Below are 20,422 nucleotides of genomic sequence, written 5' to 3' on the forward strand. Positions count from 1 at the left end.
CCTCTTTTGCCTTAGGTTAATCTCCCCTTTCTTTTCCTTGTCGATATAAAGAAAATATGAAATCATCACAATTCTATGCCACTTTATTTCTGCTTCCCAAGAAGGCAATTAGTAATGATAAATATTTATATTCCTGGAGTCATTCATAACTGCAGTCACTTCCCCCACTGCACACACACACACACACACACACACACCCCTTTTTTGTGGATCTAAGGTGTAGAGTGAGTGTAGGTTTTCTCTAGTAGTTCCTAGAAAGGAAGCCACTCTGCCCCTGGCCCCTTACCCCTGGAGAATGGCCTGTTCTGGAACCAGAGGTCCCTGTCCCCTCTCAGGAGCCTTGCGTTCTCTATCTCTGTACATCACCATCACCTCTCCCGCCCACATTCCCAACCACCCTCTCATCTTTGGATTTCTAGCAAATCTGTGGTAGTTTCGGGTGCAGTCCTCCAGCGGGAATTGACTGAAGTAACTGCCTTTTCGGGGGGTTGAACCCATGACCTTGGCCTCATTAGCACTCATACGCTCCGACCAGTCACAAAGCCACTCACCTCACTTTGTGTAACTTCTGCGGACTCTGTTCCAACCACCCTCAGCAGCCTCCTTTTCAATGGCAAAGGCATTCACACCAACACAACAGGATAGACGGGTATCAGATCTCTTCGAGACTTCTCTGAGGGGCAGAAATATACAATTTAGCAGGAAATAATACCAAAAAGTCTTGAGGGCTCAGGAAACAACTTATCTTTCTAGTTCATGCGTTTGCTGAGAATCCAGCCGTGTCTCTCAGATTCTTCTTCAACTAGAAATCTGAAAATAGTATGGAGCTCCTTGGTGTGTGCCAATGTATTAACATAACATCTGGTGACTCTTATACACGAAGTAGAAGGTTAAGGTGATTAAGTGACAATATTGATGGATATTATTGAAATGGATTAGATTAGCTTTTACAGGAAGGAGTAGATATGAGAATTCATTATCTTTGGTACATTTCTAGTCCCTAGAAACCAAAACTCTCCATGATAGCTGAGACACTGGTGTGTATCCCCGTGTGCACTAGGATGTACACGCGTGTCTGTGCCCACAGGATTCATTATACCCACCTAGAAGAAAGAAGGACCACTCACCCAAGAAGCCAATTTCACACCACGGGTAAGGAGGTGGCGAGGAAATCTGGCTGACCAACGAGGTGCAGTTTTTCATCTTAGCCAAATAAAAATCTCAAGGATGTGATGTCCTTGCTCTTGAGAGGAGTCGTATTGCAATCTGTGACAAAGTGAAAAGACCTTGGACTTTTTGAGTACCAGAAAGTACTCTTCAGGGATGTGGGTCCTGGGCTCCTATTCTGTTGATTTTCCTCACCGTGGTGATGTTTGTATAGGAAACACATGCCCTGTACCACCTGCAAAGTCTCTTCTCCGCCAGTCACATGAATATATACTAGAGTTGTAATCGTAGAACCAGCTCAAAATGGTCCTGTCCCAGGGGTCCCCAACCTCTGGGGACAAATACAGGTCTGGGCCTGTTAGGAACCTGGCTGGACAGCAGGGGAGTTCGACTGTAATGCACTTGAATCATCCTGAAAACACTCCCCCACCCCTGGTCCGTGAAAAACTGTCTTCCATGAAACCTGTCTGTGGTGCCGAAGAAGTTGGGGACTCCTGTCATATCCTGTTTGAGGACACACTTAATCGCTTTTCAGATACAACAGGTCATTCAGTGAGGGCATGCACAAGAGGAGGGAGCTTTGACCTTCAGCTGTACCCAGCTGGAACCAAAGTCTAGCCCCTGCCCCCAGAACCAAAGGACTGGGACATAACTGGAACTTGAGCACCGGAACACTTTCAGAAGCCAGGGGTCCCTTGTCCAGGAAAATCTGGTGCAGATGCCCCTTTTCCATGAATAGCCAAGTTCCAAGGTCCTCCAACGAACACTTGCCCTGCCAGCACTTCTGTGTATCTGTTCCCCCCCGCCCCCCTGCTTAAAACCCCTAAACCTAGTCCAGCGAGCAAGACAGATCTGAGGCCCCATTATGTCACCCATCTTCTCGGTTGGCACCATCTCGGCCAATAAGCCTTTCCTTACTCCAAACCCTGACGTTTTGAGTTTCGGCCTTTCAGAGTGCCGGGCACACAAACTTTGGTTCGGTGACAGAGTGATGATTGCTGCTCACAGTGGTGGCCTCAGATGTTCCCCAAACCTCAGCAGTAAGACGTTTACTTATGAGCAGATGGTCAGCTTCCTGAGAGTAGAGGTTTTGTGTGTTTTTTTTAATGTCTGCAACCAGTGTTTATATTTACTTTGCCTGGATGGCTCTCAGGTGCTGATTTCTACAGGCTGGATCGACTCCCTTCGCCTTTGTTCCCATAGCCCCTTGCACACCCGTCCTTCCTCGCACTTGCTCCCTGAGTACAGGAACCCGTCTTACCTCACCTTTGTAGCCTGGCACTTAGCCCGCAGCCTGGTGCTCTCTGACCTGAGTTACTATTGATTAAATGAATAGTCTCATTTGTGTAACTCATTTTACTAGTGGCTCTCCAGACAGGCTTCATCAACTACCTACATATACAACTCTGTTCATTTTTGGAATTGAATCCTCGTGAATACTTGCAGAACCCTTCACTGATTCCTGTTTTCTGTAGGACAGACGGAATCTTGACTGCTCAAGTCCTCCCTATTCAGTGCCCTCCCCATCCTACCCAGCACAATCCCTTCCTGCTACTTACTTAGACCCCAAAGCTGCTCTGCCATTCTTCATTCCTCCTTTGTCCGCCTGTAACCTACGTGGCTTTCCCCTGCATCATTCCCTTCCTTAGCCTCAGCCCCATCCCAGGGAAGGCCTGATACCCCAAGCCTGTTCATCCTCAAGAGACATCCAACTCAACTTACATCTCTGTCATGAAGCTTCCTCTTCAGTACTTCAGCCCTCACATCTTGTCACTTGCCTTAGCTACTACTTTGTATCTATACCGGTCTGCAGTAGTTTACTATTGCATTTGTATGTATTGAACACCCTGCTTTCCCAGCCATTGTGCTCTAGCCTGGGGACCCAGAGATGGCTGGGACAACATTCTCTGGAAGTGCCCTCCGTCTGTGTCCTGAGCAAGCTCAGTCCTAGGAGCAGCTTCCTTCTCTCAGCTCAGTGTCATCTGGAAGCGGAATCATCTTGCCTGATATTTATGTTAATCACCGTTGTGAAGGTAGGGCTTGTTTCCTCAAAAAGCTCCATTGTGATAAAAGTACCATTCCTCCAGAGCCTGACACAATATAGAAAATGATACTCTTGGAATAGAAACGACTTGGCTAAGGTAGATTAACCTACTCCTTTCCTGCCTCATATACAAGGTTTTACAGTATAAAAAAATTATCTTTCTTCAGAAATACAAATGAAATCACTAGGGATTGAAAGACAAATGTCTGCTTTTTCACAACGGGTTTGCCGCCAGTACGCAGGTGTTGTGAAACCCACCAACTCAAAGCCAAGATGGGAAAGGAAGAGACTCCCATAAACATCATTGCTATTGGACACCTAGATTCTGCCTAGTCTCCCACCCTGGCCACCTGATCTACCAGTGTGGTGGGATCGACCACAGAACCATTGAAAAATTCGAGGAGGCTGCTGAGGTGGGGGAGGGTTCCTGCAAGTGTGCCTGGGATAAGCTGGAAGCTGAACGTGAGTGTGGTGTCACCTTTGATATCTCCCTGTGGACATTTGAGACCAGCAAGGATTATGTGACCATCATGGATGCCCCAGGACACAAAGGCTTTAGCAAAAACATGATGACAGGCACATCTCAGGCTGACCGTGCTGTCCTGATTGTTGCTGCCAGGGCTGCTGAGTTCGAAGCAGGCATCTCCAAGAATGGGTAGACTCACAGGCATGCCCTTCTGGCTGACACACTGGGTGTGAAGCAGCTGATTGTTGGTGGTATGGATTCCACTGAGCCACCCTACAGCCTGAAGAGATACGAGGAAATTGTTAATGAAGTCGACACCTATAGAAAGAAAAGTGGCTAAAATCCTGACACAGTAGCATTTGTGCCAGTTTCTGGTGGGAATGGTGATGGCATGCTGGAGCTGAGTGCTCACGTGCCTTGGTTCAAGGGATGGAAAGTCGCTCGAATAGATGGCAAGGCCAGTGGAACCATGCAGCTTAAAGCTCTGGATTGCATCCTGCCACCGATTCGTGCACTGACCAGCCCCTGCATCTGCCCCTCCAGGATGTCTACAAAACCGGTGGCATTGGTACTGTCCCCGTGGGCCGAGCGGAGACTGGCGTTCTCAACCAGGCGTGGTGGTCACCTTTGCACCAGTGAGTGTTACAACTGAAGTCAAGTCTGCCGAAATGCACCATGAAGCTCTGAGTGAAGCTCTTCCTGCGGACAGCATGGGTGTCAATATGAAGAGTATGTCTGTGACAGGTGTTCGTTATGGCAATGCGGCTGGGGACAGCAAAAAATGCCCCACCAATGGAAGCAGCTGGCTTCACAGCTCAGGTGGTTATCCTGAACCATCCAGGCCACATCAGTGAGGGACGTGCACCTGCGCTGGGTTGTCACAGAGCTCACGTTGCTGCAGATTCGCTGAGATGAAGCAGACGACTGTTGTTCTGGGAAAAAGCTGGAAGAGGGCCCCAAGTGTCTGAAACCCGGCGATGCCACCATCGTCGGTGTGGTTCCTGGCAAGCTGGCGTGTGTCGAGAGCTCCTCTGACTGTCCTCCTGGGTCGCTTTGCTGTTCGTGACATGAGGCAGACAGTTGCTGTGGGTGACATCAAAGCAGTGGACGAGAAGGTGGCTGGAGCTGGCAAGGTCACCGAGTCTGCCCAGAAAGCTCAGGAGGCTAAACGGATGTTAGCCCCAATGCCTGACACCCCAATCTTAATTGGTGGTGGAAGAACGTTTGTCTCAATTGGCCATTCAAGTTAAATAGTAAAAGACTCGTTAATGATTACAATGCATTGTTAAACCTCCAGAAGGAAATGAGAGAGTTTTGTGGACCATTTGGGGTTTTTTGTGTGTGGCAGTTTTTAAGTTATTAGTTGTTAAAATCAGTACTTTCTAATGAAAACAGCTTGACCAAAAATCTGTCCCAGGATTTTGAGACCCGTTATTTGGGACAGATCGCCTGTTTGTTGGGCAAAGAGTTAATACTCATGTCTGGCTGTGGAAGGCCTGACCATATTCTAGAACTCACACTTCACATTGGGTTGTAAAGGTATTTTTATATACGTTTTTCTACTCTGATCGGAGTGTTGAATTGAGGAGTATTGTTAGGAGCATTTTAAGTTTTTAAATAGTTAAATTTACGTGACTTTGGCTTTGTCCTTTTCCTTGTTATGTAATCGCTGGGGTGTTAGGGAAGTTTAGGGCAACAGCGATCATAGAGAATCTAATATTATTGGTTTTTGTTACAAAGCACAGGTGACAACGTCTCCATGCGTGGCACTTTCAGAAGCAATGGTGTGTGGTCCTTGCTGCTTGTGCCTTTATGAGAGAACTGGGTCAAGGAGAAAGGCATGCATTGTTTCTCTTCTTTCGACTGTCCAATCAGTAGGCATCAGAGAAGTAGACAATAAAGTACCATATTTTTCGGACTATAAGACACACTGGACCATAAGACATACCTAGGGTTTAGAGGAGGAAAACAGGGAAGAAAACCCTGCTCCACCCCTGCCCCCCCACCCCCACCCCAGCGAGCCAGGTAAGCTACATTGGGGCTATAAGACGCACCCCCCTTTTCCTCCCACATTTGGCGAGTTTGGGTTTTTACAGGGCCTATGAGACAAAGTGCGGATGCAGGCTGAAAGCGTAATTCAGAGGTCACTGAAGGCCATCGTTTTTCTCCTCTATTTGTAAGCTTCGTGAATTTTCTCTGGAAGGCGAAGGTGAATTCCACGTCGACCGGAGCCTACATTGAAACACATCCTAAATCAGTGTCGTCACTTTTTTTCACTTCTGAGCTTGACTCAGCTGGTGAGGTGTGGAGTCATACATACAGTATGTTTTTTTGGGGATGGAGGAGTAATTGAGAAATACCATCGTGCCCATTTACAGTACACAGTGCGGCGGATTTGTGTACATGCGCGCCACGGCCTGACGGCTGAGTTCAAGATAATGAACGCAGCCCCACACAGCGTTAACTTTTCTGTGTGTATGGTGGGCATGCGTAAGATCTACCCCCAGCACCTTTCAAATCCACAATACTTTATTATTAACTCTAGTCACCATGCTGCACGTTAAAACCTCAGGATTTATAACTAAAAATGTGTACCTTTGACCTACATCTCTCCAGCACCCCCGCCCCCCGCCCCTGGTTTTATCATTTCATAGCAAGGCCAAACATTCATCGCCGGGACCACCAAGGCCAGCTTTCTCCTTGTAAATCTAGCTTCTATTCCGATAGTTGGAGAAACCTATTATGTGCTCCCTCACTGCCCTAAATATTTCCTGCCTCCCCTGGAGGCCCCAGGGCGCTAACGTTTAACAAGCCTGAGAACAAAGGCAGGTGTGAAGGGGAGGGTTCAGCGGGGCTCTGGGAAGAAGCCCCCCCTGCCCATGGGTCCCAGTTCACTGCTACATCGTGGATTAAAGTGATATGGAGCATCTTTCACTGCTACACAAAAACCCAGAGCCTTCGTATTATCCTTGTCCCCTGACTAGGGTTATAATAGGGTTCCATCACAATTCCTCCAATTTTTATTTCCCTCAAATAAAAATTTGCTGGTGTAACCACTCTCTCTGGGTGGGAGGCTAACTTTGTTTCTGATTTGTCTTATTTCAACCCACGGCGAAGTGATATTGCGCCGCTGGACTTTTTTCCTTTTCTCTTTTGCGCCTGGCCGGGGCTGTCTCTGTTCGGCGGCGCACACTTGCCACTTCTTCTGTCGGTCGTTAGTTAAAAGTAATTGTTATTGCAACCCCCCTCCGTGCGGGAATCATTTTCTTTCATGGTGAAACCCACCAAGCATTCACTTCAGTCGCAGAAAGTAGGGAGCTTACAGGATCAAACCCTTTTTATCTAGACCAACAGCACCCCTGGCGGCGCATTAACGAGCAGGAGTTGTTAATTACATCTCTAACTTGTTGATCTTCGTGGCCTCCGAATTTTACAAGAAAAGTAATCACCGTTTGTGTCTCCTCCTGTAAGAAATGACAGGAGCGTGTATTCTAAGTTCTGTTCCCGTCACTATAAATCAAATCCTTGCATTTTCCTGTAGCATTTCTTCCTTTCCTTTGTGAATGGAACCATTTCTTAAGTTCAAAGAGCCCTCCCGTTCGCAGCAGGGTAAATGTTTGCCCATAAAACAAAGGCTTTAGAAACATATATCCCCTAAATATGAGTCTGGGTGAGGGCGTACTGAAGATATTTCCGTAGTTGACCTCACTTTAAAAAAGAAAAAAAGTGAAGGCTCATTAAAAGTATAGTCCCAGTAAATGTCAACTTGTATTTTCTCATTTAATTTTCCTAACAAACCTGTGAGGCAGAGACTGTATCTCTGCAGTAGAGGAAACAGGTTCGGAAAGGATTAGCAGTTCTCCCAAGATCACATGGAGCCTCAAGCACCAGAAGGGGAAAAGGATTTGCGATAGGGAGGTGGGATTCAGCCTAAATTGTGAAATAGGTATCAGGAGGAGGTGGATAGAAAGCCCAGGCTGTCTCTTCAAAACTCCTTTTTGGCTTCTAGAATACTGTCTTGCTGTGGTTCGAAAATACGGTGTCTGCCACTTTATTCTCTCCTGAACAGCCATCATCGAGGTAGCCAAACAACCTAATACTACACCCGGTGTGTGTCATTCGTTGCTAAGACACGTTACATTGTAAAAAAAAAAAAAAAAAAAAAAATCTGCATTGCAGGGAAGGATGTTTCAACATGTCAACAAATTCTGCCCTCGAACAGCACTCCTCCCCAATGGATGACCACGGGCCTGGGCACTCTGGAAGCACATTAGAATCTCGTGGGGGGCTTTCTAAGGATCCCCACATAAACCGATCACGTGGGATTGGCCGGGCCCTACCCCAGCCCTGAAGGGCAAGGGTCACCGAGGTTGAGACACACTGAGAGGTTAGTACGGACTCACCCTTCACTCTCAGTTCCACTCCTTTGGGGTTGTTTCACATTTCAGTTCATTCCTGCCGTGACCTTTATGGATCTTTCTTTGAGGAGGATTTTATTTTCTTTGTTTTGCAGTCTTTCCCCAAACCTAGACAATTCCGATCGAGTTACATGGCAAATGAAAGATTTACGGCTGCGTCTTCTGTAGGAACAGAGCTTATGCCAGATGCCTTGTATACGCCTCCAGTGAAAGTAGATATCCCGGATGAAGTTTCTCTCTGGCTGAACTTCTCAGTCAGCAATAGTCAAACACGGGATCTCTTTCTCTCTCCTCCTTTCTTGCCCTGGCACATGCACACACAATGCAGGTACCAGCTCAGCAAATTTCAGTTTGAGTCTCAACCAGTAGACTTAAGAAAAGTTGACACCTTTCCCTGGCTGTGAAAAGAACCAAAGCATGCCGTCAGGATCATTTCAACAGCAATCCCCCGCCAACCCCACCCCACGTCACCTGGAATTGCTCGTACCAAAGCAGATCAGAGTAGACTCTTGCTGGTCACTATCTGTAACTGGTTACTTTTCCTCCTTCTGCACTCAGAAGGCAGCCTGGCCCCCGGGGATCTAAGAGCACTCACAGATAACCAGGCAGCTGACCCCATAAGCAAACATACAGTGAGGTCAGCCTGATGGCTTCAGTGTTCTGTCACCTGGTTCTCAGAGGACGTGATCTGGTGTGGACTCGCCCACTGGCTGTCTGAGGAACACCTGGATGCACCACACTGAGTGACAGGCAGGGACCTTCTTTGCACTAACTACAGACTCAGTCCTTATTTTATTCCAACCCATGCCAAGTGAGATCAATTCCCGTGTCACAGTGGAGGGACCCCCTTTGTGGCAGTGTTCCCTCCCCAAATCTCCTTTTGAAAAATGATCCTGGATCCTTCCCTTTGCGTCTTCAAAGTAACATGAATGGGATACCATTGGAGCTAAGGTGTAATGCAGACCAGGGTAAAGAATGCCTTTACTTATGCTTTGTTGCTGCTGTTGACTTATCCGAACACGTAGGTTGATTTTGCTTTATGTAGTATGTGCTCCTGGATAATCGTCAGACCACTCGAGGGAAGGTCTTTGTGTGTGACCAAGACAAAATGTACGCCTAGAGGTGTGAATTCGGATTCTGCTCCCTCCTCGTGAATGACCACATTGGGGTGGATATTTCACCTTTGGGGTCCTCATTATCTTCATGTGAAAAACAGGAGTCTTCTTCATGGAGCCGATGGAATTATTAGGAGAGATCAGCCCTTTTCATGGTCTTAGATCCCTCTCTATACTCTTAAAATTTGAGAGTGCCAAAGAGCCTTTGTTCGCATGGGTTATATTCATCAATGTTTACCATATTTGAAATTAAAACCGAAAAAATCATGTCTCTTCATTTAGACAAAAACCATGACTATTGACATTTTTTTTTGAGAACTATTTTCCAAAACAAAAGAATTAGTGAATGGTGGTATTGTTTTACAGTTTTGCAAATCTCTTTAATGTCTGGATTTCCAGAAGACAGCTGGATTCGCAAATATACTTCTGAATTCAGTCTGGGGCATTACGTAGTTGGGGCTGAAGTATATGGAGACAGTCAGCCCTCAATTAGATATGTAATTGGAAAGGGAGGGGTATTTTCATAGCCTTACCAGTTAATTGTGGATATTCCTTGATTCAACACTAAAACTCGGTAAGTGGTATTATCTTAAATGTTAGTTGTAGTATGCAGCCTGAAGCCATGTCTGTAAACTGTGTGTTCTCTGTCACATTAAAATCCCTTGGTCTATCTGGTACTTTGAATGAGTCTTTTGGCCATGCATAGTTTTATAAACATCATACACTGGCCATTTAGAAAATATTGGTTCAAGAAAGCAGGCAGCCCTTTTAAAAGCCGACTCACTTCATAAAACCAGATGAAAACAATCACACCTGTAATCTCATCAGATCAGAGACGGTCAAGCTCAGGACGGCAGACACATGTTTCCCAAAGTTCTAGTTTTTCCTGGAAAGCCCAATTTCTATCATCAGCAACAACTATTGCCCATTGTCTTCCTCGAAGTGATAGGCTCACTTCATTCATTTAAATAGCACCTCTTCCAGATACTCCAGTCTGAGTAACCACAGTTGGCCTACAGTTGTTCGTTCAAGTGAAAATGCAAGAAAAAGCGGCCGATTCAGTTTGCAACTCCAGGGACCCCAAAGGCTGTTCCCTGAGGCAGCCATCAGGCCCTGCATTCTGCTCATTCTCTCACGGCCTCTCACAAAGATACATAGCGAAGAGTCGAATGCGATAGAATTAATATTGTTACTGCTTCCTCGGGGACATCCTGCGGGAAGCTGGCTTTCCCCCCTTTACTCTGAGAGCGTGGAAGTGGAGACTTCAATGACCCCGGGGAGTTTGGTGCCACTGATTCGATTTGTACTGAGACCCAGGAAGTCTGCGCTCTAGGCACCTTGACACCTTACACCTTCTGCGACGAAAAGGTCAAGACCGTAGTAGTGTTTCGAAAATGGTTTTGACCTCCCCAACTCCCTGAAAGGCTGTTGGGGACCCCAGCGGTCTGCAGACCACAATCGGAGAACCGCTGGGATCCATAGTGGAGATGGCGTAACATATTGCCAGCACGTAAAAGTTAGCCTTTTTCTTCGTTGTTTGTGGCTGCGGACGTGGTGACTGGCTGTGCTGAGAAGCTGGCCTTTGGGAGATTTATAATTTCGATGACATCCCACCGGAGTTCCTTCCTAGGTCACCAGAGCCCGACTGGCTTTTCCCTCCCTGGGATGGTACCTTGAAGTGGCAAACAAGGCCTGTTTCAGGTCAACATTACTGCCGGCCTCCGTGCGGGAAAACCTGTGTAATCCTTGATCTTCTGCACGGTGTAGAGTTAATAAAGACATTTTTGTGACAATTTCCTAATCTTTTCTACCAGGGTGTTTTCAGAGACTCTTCAGCGGTCCATGTTTGGGCTTCGGATTCATGAGCTCTTGAAATTTGACTGAGTTTTCTGTTGTCCTCTGGGGGCGGGGAGAAGGTGGGTTGGTGGGAAGAGTGAGTAGCTTCAGTCAAACTTAGAGATTCTGGGACCCTACTCTCACATAAACAAACATTAACAAATGACTTCAGACATTTTTACGGGGTGGCATCAACCCACCCCTTAACCATTTGCAAACACATTTCTTTTTGGAAAGAACTTTGGAAGGAAGTTTCCTCCCTGGCTTTGCCCATCTTTGCTCTCCCTCCCCTCGGCATTTCTTCAGGGCCCTCATCACCGAGCACTTGCTTCCATGTCACCTTGGGGTTATTTCTGAGGGCACCTTCTGTCCTTTTTCCCCAGTTAGAAAGTGCAAGTGAGCAAGGACCATGCATCTCATTGGTTTTATATTACCAAACGCAAAGTCAGAGTTTGGAGCCCTTGAGTTAGCGCCTTGGGGGTATTTCAGGCCAGAGAATACACTCAGCTGCATCCGTGGGTGGGTTCCTTTGTGAACTGTTGAGATGTGCAAACCTGGGACATTTATTTATGCCTCAGCCGCAAGATGTGCTTTCCTCCCACCCGTTCTTGGGGCAGCTCCTTGGAATCCAAGTGCTGTCACAAAAACGGCGAGGCAGCCTGTTCCGTTCCAACAGTAGCATTTTTGGCACGCGTTCTGGATGCCGTGGGAGTAGTGTGGTGACTACCACTGGCTGACAAGGACCAGAGGAGGCTTCTGCAGTGTAATTCTGTGCACATTCTAAAACTCCAGCGCCTCCGGGGGCCGCAGGGGGTGGTGATGAGGTGACTCCACTCAGCAAGGCTCCCCTGGCAGTGGCAGAAGGCCCACATGGTGTTGGCAGAGCTACGGGTCAGCAAGCTGGCTTCAGGGCCGTGCGCGAGAATTAGACAGGACACCCCGCAGACAGTGGTCCGATTGAAACGATGTGGTTGTTCCCCACGCCCAAACAATCTTTTCAGAGTTCCGGCATGTGTGGTTCAATTCAGCAGCTTCACAGTTTTTTAAAAAGCTGTGGCTTAGCTAACGCAACAAACAGACTCACACATAGCAGTTGGAAAGCTACAATATCCCTGTCCTTTCTGGGAAGCGAATGATATGGCGGCGCACAGGGAGTATTGACCTAATTAGGGAGAGGTAGGAGAATCGCTCAGTAGCACTTTGAGAAAGTGGGTGTATGGACCAGTCACATCCAGTCATATTTTATTCAAGGGCATGTCTCCACTGCTGGGTTGCATTAGTCTCAAACTTAGCTTTCTGGACATTTGAATTACTGACATACTCAATTTATCTCCTGGTTTACTGGTGTCTCTGAGCGATAAAGCTGCCACTCACCTTATGGTTTTCAATGTACCCCCCGTCCTCTGTCTTTATCAAGTGAAGCCCCCTAAATGGTTTTATGTCTGTCCCTCTTTAGCAGGTGAGGAAATCAGGACCTAAGAGCCTTTGACTTGCCCCAAACTACTGAGTAATAGTGCAGGTGATGTTGACAGCTGTGTGTCCCAAGCCAGGCGCACGCGTCCAAGGGCACGTCGCTCATCGTTTTGGAGGGCGCCCTTCACGCTGTCAGGGTCGGGGAACGGCGGAGTGTGTACTGTTTGACCAGCTCACTCCTGCTCAAGGGCTGAATCTGGTCAAAACCTCCTTTGGGAAAATGCCACTTACCAGTGGGAGAGGAAGGTAAGAGGAATCTTGGCTCTGCTTCCCCACCAGATGGCTTTGATTATCGCGTGATAAAAATGTGCAGCTTCACGTGTCTGTGCCTCTCGCCACTACAGTGCCCTTTCTGTTTTTAAGGAAAGAAGGATTGTCCAAATGCGGAAGATGCAAGCAGGCATTTTACTGCGATGTGGAGTGTCAGGTAGGTGCCGGGCCAACTGGCAGGGAGGGCCCTGTTTCCTGTGAAAATCGGGACCCCAACATCCTTCTCTTCCTTGTCACGGCTTCCCCAGTGCCCTCCTGCAGCCAGAGCCGGAAAGCTCCGCTGTGGCAGAGGATGTGGCTGGACGCCCCTGGGTGCTGGCCTGGGACCAGGGCGGTGACATTTGGGGGCCACATGTAGGACAGAAAAAAGAAGCAGGAGGCAAAGTGGGAAAGACACGAGGACAGCCGTGTTGGGCACAGGCAGGTGTGTTTCCAAGGTCGATAGTCTGCCTGCAAGGCCACTGGCAACAGACGGAATGTGCAGAGATGACAGATGAGAAATGTTAAAATGCTGCCTTTAAAATTTTTTAAGTTTTACCTCGTAGGTCTGTATTTTTATAAATCCCTCTAGCAGGCCACACGTCACCCTTGGGCTGTTTGAACCCAGCCTGATTCCAGCTAGACTTAGGTGAGCCCCTGGCACTGCCTTTGACCAGCCAGAGGGTGGTTGCTCCAAACTTGGACTTGGAGCTGGGGCTGAGCAGGTTTAGGAGGCTGGCTGCGTGTAGAGCCTGGGCCATCTGGTTTGGTGGATAAGTCTCAAGGGATTCCTGTGCCATGAGAATGGGAAGCGTAAGGAGGAGCTCAGAGGAAGGACACTCATTGAGGGACTTTAGTGGTTTCTTCCCAACTTCCCTGCTCGATACCAGTTTCCCAAATGTTCGTAGGTATTCCACAGAAGAAGCGTTCCAAGTTCCGACGACCTGAATTTGGGGAGACTATGACCCTTGACCTCTGTATACTCTCCCCAGTCTATTTTTTTAACATGGAAACCTATTAATACACCTTGGGAAAGCTGGTGTTATTAAACAATGGCTCCAGCTGACAGGGAGTGACTTGGAGTCATTCACTTCCTACCCCCCCCATCTACTCTGATTACCCACTATTTTATCTGATTCCTTCTTCTCTCCCCATGCAGTTGGCCTTTTAATGTCCACAAAGAGCATTATGTGGCAATGGGAGAGGTTGCTAAGCCCTTATGTCATCTGACTGTGGCACTCCAGTCACAGCGGACCCTTGCCAGAATGAAGCACAGGCTGTGCCATTGGCAAGGGAGTGTCTCCCTTGGCCCTGAAGGCTGCACGCACAGCCTGCCTCCCTGGGTGTCCCACAGCAGGCTTCCAGAGGTGGCCGGCCCCAGTGACAGTGAGAATATAAGTGGGTTTGTTGTTGAGTTTTCAGGGAGTGTGCCTCCTTCTGAGGAGGAGAGATCATATTTGGCTCCCACCAAGTGTGGCTAGAATATTCTGTGGTAAGATTGCTGCGGTGTTGGAGACATCACAAGCCCCAGGACTTCCACGGTATGATTTCAGGCCTGACAAGTTAGCAGTTTCTATATTTAAGTTAAACACTTCTAGAAAAGTTAACTCATTACATTCTGGTTCTTTAGAGAAGCAAGGTAGTAAATCACATACAGTTCAGATGATATAACACAGACTAGCAGGAGGACATGAGCCCCGCTCTGCAATTCACTAACTCTGTGAACTTGGCAATGCCGTGGATGTCCCTCCATCCCAGTTCCTTCAAATGTAGACAGGGACAGCAGTGCCCATCATAATGAATTATAAGGACCAAGGGATATGATAGATATGAAAGCTCTGTATAAACTCACACTGCATACAGGTGCGAGGGCTTGTGGAAAATAATGTTGCAATGATTCAGGCAGGACCGAAGCTGAGGTTTGTGCAAAGGATAAAGTGTTCGGCATACTTTAGAGGTAAAGGGGCTTTTTTTAACCTAAGAGAAGGAATGGATTATAAGACCTTGAGAGCTCTCGTGGTATGCACTGTGTGGCTGATGCTTATTACAATACAAAATGAGTCTGCGCTTCTCTAACTGTACGCTCTGCGTTAATAGGGAACATCAGGATGCACGCGGTGCTGAGCTACCTCTGGGTGTTCTGAGCGTGTTGCTAAGCCCTCTTCCTCCTCACTCAGGGAATTTAATGACGCCTCGCTGGGTGGCGTTATTCTAGTGAATCACTCTGGTCCATGCTGGGGGGTTTGAGGTGGCCATATGGTTCCCCCAGCCTGGAAGTCAGGACCTCGTCTCCCAGATTTGCAGACTCAGAACCTCGTGTAAGAGCACACAGTGAGGGGCGCCCCCTCTTGGGGACCAAACACACCAACCTGTGTGCCTGTGCATTCTCTTCCTGTAGTCAAATTGTATGGGTGGTTAAATCATAGTGAGATTGCTTGGTGAGCAAGGGACCCCCGGACGCAGGACACAGTCTGGTGACTCTAAGTTGCATTCAGAGGCCTTAGGCCAGGACAGCTTGCTGCGTTCAGCCTCACGACCTGTGGAGTCTTCCCTGCTCCTCGCCCAGTTCCTGGGCCAAGGCACCCTCAGCCCTGGAGAGTACTTGTGCACTTCAATTCTTCTAGTGCCCAAAGGGCCCTCTTAGATGACAGGTGATAACCCAGCTCCTGAGCCCCTTGTTTTTGGGGGTGCTAGGCTGGACTTGACCTGTAAGTTTCATTTTGGCTTCATCTGCCTACTGTGGTTGAAGGAGGAGGCTGGTGGTCTCTCATGTTTTCCAGCCTTTAGTGCAGAAGAACTGAGTGTGTGGAGTGTGAGGAAACAGAGTGGTCCTAAGGATTAAATAACAGGAAGTACCTAGAAACAATTGGCATGCAAGAGCTTTGCCTCTTTGCTTGGTAGGTACAGTGGTTAGGGAGGAATCTGAGACTTTTGCTCCAGATTAAGAAACTGTCCTCAGAATTCTGCCTGAGGGAATGCTTGGGTGGGGCCAAGGCGGAGGCTCTGCTATGGGACAAAGATAAAACTGCCTGAAACCAGAGAAAGTGCTTGAGTGATTGAGTGATTCTCTGCCTAAGAAAGCCTAGCCCTCCTGCCAAGTCACTTACCAGGGCCATCTTCACAGGGAGGCCCCACCCACCTGGAGTCCTCAGGGGCTCAGTACCTCCCAGCAGAGGGTGAGACTGGAATGCAGATTCTCACGCCCGGCCTGTCTGTAGATAGGAAAACCGTGTCCACAGTGGCTGGGGGACCTGCCTAAGGCCACACAGTGGCAGAACTGGGGCTAGCCTTGGACTGCCCAAGGAGGAGCCCTGGCACCACTTTCCAACACTGTGTGGGAACCCTCAGGGCCCCCTCAGAGGAGAGGCTCCGTGGGAGTGGGTCAACGTAGAGAAGTGGCCTTTAATGGAGGAGCCCCTTCCAGTGTTTTCTTTGCCAGAAACCTCCCCGGGAGTGCCAGCCCCACATGCCTCTGAGGGTTTCCTCTTTCTAGGGAATGCAGGATCTCAGGAGATCCCAGACACGATGTCCATTCTCCCCAGACCCTTCTCGTGAACATCAGCGCTTTAGGGTCTAGCTGTACTTTATACAATTGGACTGTGTCTGGTCCCGTTTACTTTCTCCTCTTCAGTCACTTCACTCAGTGTGATCCTGCCCGAGGAAAGGTTTTAAATGATGATGCATAAAAGGGTAATGGGGGGAAGCACGAATGAATAGAAATCCCATTTTAGTTAGGTTTGTTTTGCGATTGTGTGTTTTAATGAACTATGTTTATTTGTATAGGTATGCCTAGAAAGCTAAATGTGTTATTAGTTATTAACTTGCTTAGACTTCATTAAATTGCACCATGACATACTTAGAAGAGTAGTTTTAGAAAGTCAATAGTTTAAGAGGAATCACTGGGGAGTAGATCTTTCTAGGGTGTTATTTCTTAACATTATCAAATGGGAAAAAAATTAATGGAAGTGATGGGGTTATGAGTGCTTTTGAAAGTAGGAAGGGGCAAGCCATGGCTGGGACTAAAAAAAAAAAAAAAAAGCATGTGCGAGGAGCATGTGGCTAAAGATGTGAGAACGCCCTTCACTTTTATCACCCAGAAAAAAACAGAAGTGTAGGAAATGTCTCAGAAGTGGTCATGTGACCCTGTTGTGGTCCTGGGTGACGAGCGAATGGAGCCAGAGTCATAGGTTCCGTCTTGGTTCAATTCACTTTGGTCTCGCAAACGCAGGAAGCATCTTAAATGGAGCCACTCGTTTTTAAATAATGTTTAGAAGCATTTTTGCATGTCTGAGAGTAGGAGAAAGTGTATGCATGACCGAGCGCACCCCGTCACTCTCACGGGGAACACGTGACAAAGCCCGCGTCCTCGTGAGGAGGCTTCAGCAGCGTCAGTCCTTGCCTTGGGAGCTGGTCAGTGTGCACCTGCTTCCGTTTGCACTCTTCCTCTTGAAGGCAAGGGCAGTGGGAAGCAGAAATCGTATGGCCTTTTCTCACTAGTCCACGTGTTAGGGAAGCCCGTAGACCTGTGCACCAGTGGGCTGAGTCTGATTTGAAGGCACCATGAGAACTGGAGAGATATCAATGCGAGAGTTAGAGAAGGGGCCTTGGCGGTAAAAACCCAGTCTCCTGAGCCAGAAAGACAATGCGTCCTTTGCTCTGCAGGCAACGGGATGACATAACAATCACCCTTTTCTTCCAGGGTTGGAAATGGGGTGCACCGCGAGACAATTTTGCAACTCTTTATGCATCTTTAAGCCTTATTGTCCATGCACAGAAAGTTATGCAGAGCCCTTAGTCCACTGGCTGAAAATGAATTCGGAGTTTAAAGGTACAAAACGAATCCATATCTTACTTTTACATAAGTTTACTTGTTTAAGTTTATTGCACAAATCATCTGTGCTTATTAGAGAAGACTCAGAAAGTATGGACTGCAAAACCAGGAAGAGTATCCGTAATCTAACCTTTCCGGAGAAAATCACAAGTAAAGCTCTGGTATACGTCTGTCTGAATCCTTCCTGGGCACTTATTTGTATATTATTATTCTGGAAAATTGGATCCAAGTTTACATAAAATTTTATAAAGATGGCAGTCAGGGCAGGAGTAATGGCTTGAGTTTTGAAGAAAAATAGGATGAAAAGTTTTAGAAAAACTGACACATGTTTTAAAAAGCATGAAGGGTTGCAAAGTCACTCTGTGTACAAAGGAAGTGCTGACACTGGAGAGAAAAAACGGCTAGCGTTGTTTTTTCCTATTTTGTCCAATGTGATTGTTTGTGGTATCTTCTGTGTAAAACTAGGGCAAATTGCCTCTGTCAGGTTCTCTAAGATAATGTGGGCCATCACCTTCCAACAGAAAGTGAAAACTTACGTTATTCTGATAAGTTCCCTTGAAGAAACTTACACGGGATGCTGCACTTCCCGGAAGTTACCCAGCTCTCTGATTTCACTGCCGTGTGGGATTGTGTCACATCGTGGGCGCTCTTGCTTCTACCTCGTGTTCTCATAAAAGCATAAACTATAGAAAGTCAAAGATTTCATCTCCCATCCCTGCCTCTAGGGTCAGCTGCAGAGCTTATTGAATGGATGAATGAATGAATGAATGGACGATCGGACGGACGGACCGTCACTGAGCAGTCACCATGGTCCCCCGAGGGGGCACCATGTGTGCCAGGCACTGTCTTAGGTTCTCCTTGTGGATGAGCGGACGTCCCTGTGTGGGGACACGAAGGCCTGATTGTCCTCTGAAGGTCCCATATTTCTTGGTAGTCTTCAAGCTTTGCATCTGATTATCACTGTTGGGAGGTATAAGATCACAGGCTCAGAACTCTGGACCTGCTAAGTAACTTAGGGATCATGTTATTTACAGCCATGGACAAGGACGCAGAGGGACTAAGAGGCCTGTCTTGTGTCACATAGCTGCGGCGCTGCAGAGCGGGCATAAGAATGCAGGTTTCCTGACCCCGGACCAGTGTCCTGCCCGACAGCACTCTGCTCCCCCTCCCAGAGCGTTCCTTGCAGTCAGGGTCCCCTCCTTTTTCGGACATTTACATCAGTAAATGTCAACATGGTGTGTTACTTATAGCAACATTAATTTTGTATTAAGCATATTGATATATAATGAATAAATCATGTTAAGAAATGTTCATATTAAACTTTCTCCTGGGGCCTCATTGTTGTTAAACACCTCACTTACAGCTCAGAAAACCAACATCTTTTTTTTTTTTTTTAAGATTTTATCTATTTATTTTTAGACAGAGGGGAAGGGAGGGAGAAAGAGAGGGAGAGAAAAGTCAATGTGTGGTTGCCTCTCATGCACCCCCTACTGGGGACCTGGCCTTCAACCCAGGCATATGCCCTCACTGGGAATCGAACTGGCAGCCCTTCGGTTCGCAGGCATGTGCTCACTCCACTGAGCCACACCTGCCAGGGCAGAAAACCAGCATCTTCAAGGCCCTGCAAAGGAGGCGTTTGCTTAGAGATCCTGGGGTCATAGTGGCCACTTGTTCACAGGTATTAATTATACATCTGTCCCCAGTGGGTGCTCCCCATTTTCCTCAGTATCCTGAGGCTGGAAGCTCTCTTTGTCTTTTTCTCTCTCTCTGCTTTGTGTCTGAGCAGGGAGCTGGTTTGCCTGCAGGGAGCTGGACCTACTTGTTCCTACCTCCGTACCTCATCACCGCGCTCTTATTTTAGGTTTTCGCTATGAACAGACCTCTTCTCCATCGCACATATCTTGTCATTTCTTTCTCTGCCTGCTCTTAGGCATATTTGGCACAGCATTATTTAACTCTGCAGAACATGTTGGCACAGAACTTGAGCCAAGGGTCTGTGTCACCTATTGCATTAAGTCATTAAGTGGCATTGTGTCCTTCCTTCACAGGGGGCTGGCAGGGAGGGGTAGGGAGACATCTTCATTCATTCATTCAGCAGCTTTACTGAGTGACTAGGAAAAGGCAGGCACTGTTCTAGGTCCTGGGGTTATAGGTGCAAACAAAAGAGACGAAGGTCGTTTACTTCGGTGGGGGGAGGAACACTAAGCCAAAAACTAATACATAGGTAATATGTCAGGTGGTGAGAGGTTCTAAGGAGAAACGTGAAGTGCTGTTTTGGGCAGGGTGTTCATGGCAGGTATCTTGAATGGGTGCCGTGGAGCAGAGACATGGAGTGAGGGAGGGGATACAGATATCTAGGAGGAGAAGGTTCCAGCTGGGCAATGCAGCATGTCTTGAGGCAGGGCCATGCTTGGTTTGCTGAAAGGACCACAAGGAGCATGTGGGGCCACCGGGGGGCCAGTGGGGGTTGGGAGGGATGACTCCCGTCACGGGTGGCCTCCCAGGTACTCTCAGACTTTGCCTTTTGCTTTGAGAAGAGGCGCCATCAGAAGGCTCTGCGCTCAGAGACGGCAGAGCTGAGTTTTGTTGAGCAGGTGGACGGCGCTGGCCGCGCTGCTGGCCATAGTCGGTGAGGGCCCGGGGTCAAAGGCAAGGTCAGTCATCACAGTGAGAGGCGGTGGGGTCACAGGGAGTTGAATGTGGGGTGGGGGGAGGCTGAGGCAGCAGGGGGGACTCCAGGTGCCCGGCCTGAGCTTCTGAAAGAGTGGACTTGCCATTTCTGAGGAGGAAAGCCTGAGGGAAGAAGGGACGGTGCCCGCCTCC

The 20,422-nt window shown here is 47.9% G+C and overlaps 1 protein-coding gene across 4 annotated transcripts in view; it reads left to right on the forward strand.

Moving 5' to 3' along the window:
- SMYD2 (SET and MYND domain containing 2) overlaps nucleotides 1-20,422 on the forward strand; it is a 48,431-nt gene that overhangs the window by 6,635 nt on the left and 21,374 nt on the right. For 2 of the 4 annotated variants that reach the window (XM_053915194.2, XM_053915195.2), the window contains exon 2: nucleotides 12,883-12,946. In XM_053915194.2, the coding sequence (XP_053771169.1) occupies nucleotides 12,883-12,946 (64 nt within the window). Of the gene's footprint in view, nucleotides 1-12,519; nucleotides 12,766-12,882; nucleotides 12,947-20,422 lie in introns of those variants that run through there. The other 2 variants (XM_024552462.4, XM_071220110.1) reach the window with 2 other exon arrangements.

Source organism: Desmodus rotundus, chromosome 12, assembly GCF_022682495.2.
Source record: "Desmodus rotundus isolate HL8 chromosome 12, HLdesRot8A.1, whole genome shotgun sequence".
Classification (NCBI taxonomy): Eukaryota; Metazoa; Chordata; class Mammalia; order Chiroptera; family Phyllostomidae; genus Desmodus; species Desmodus rotundus.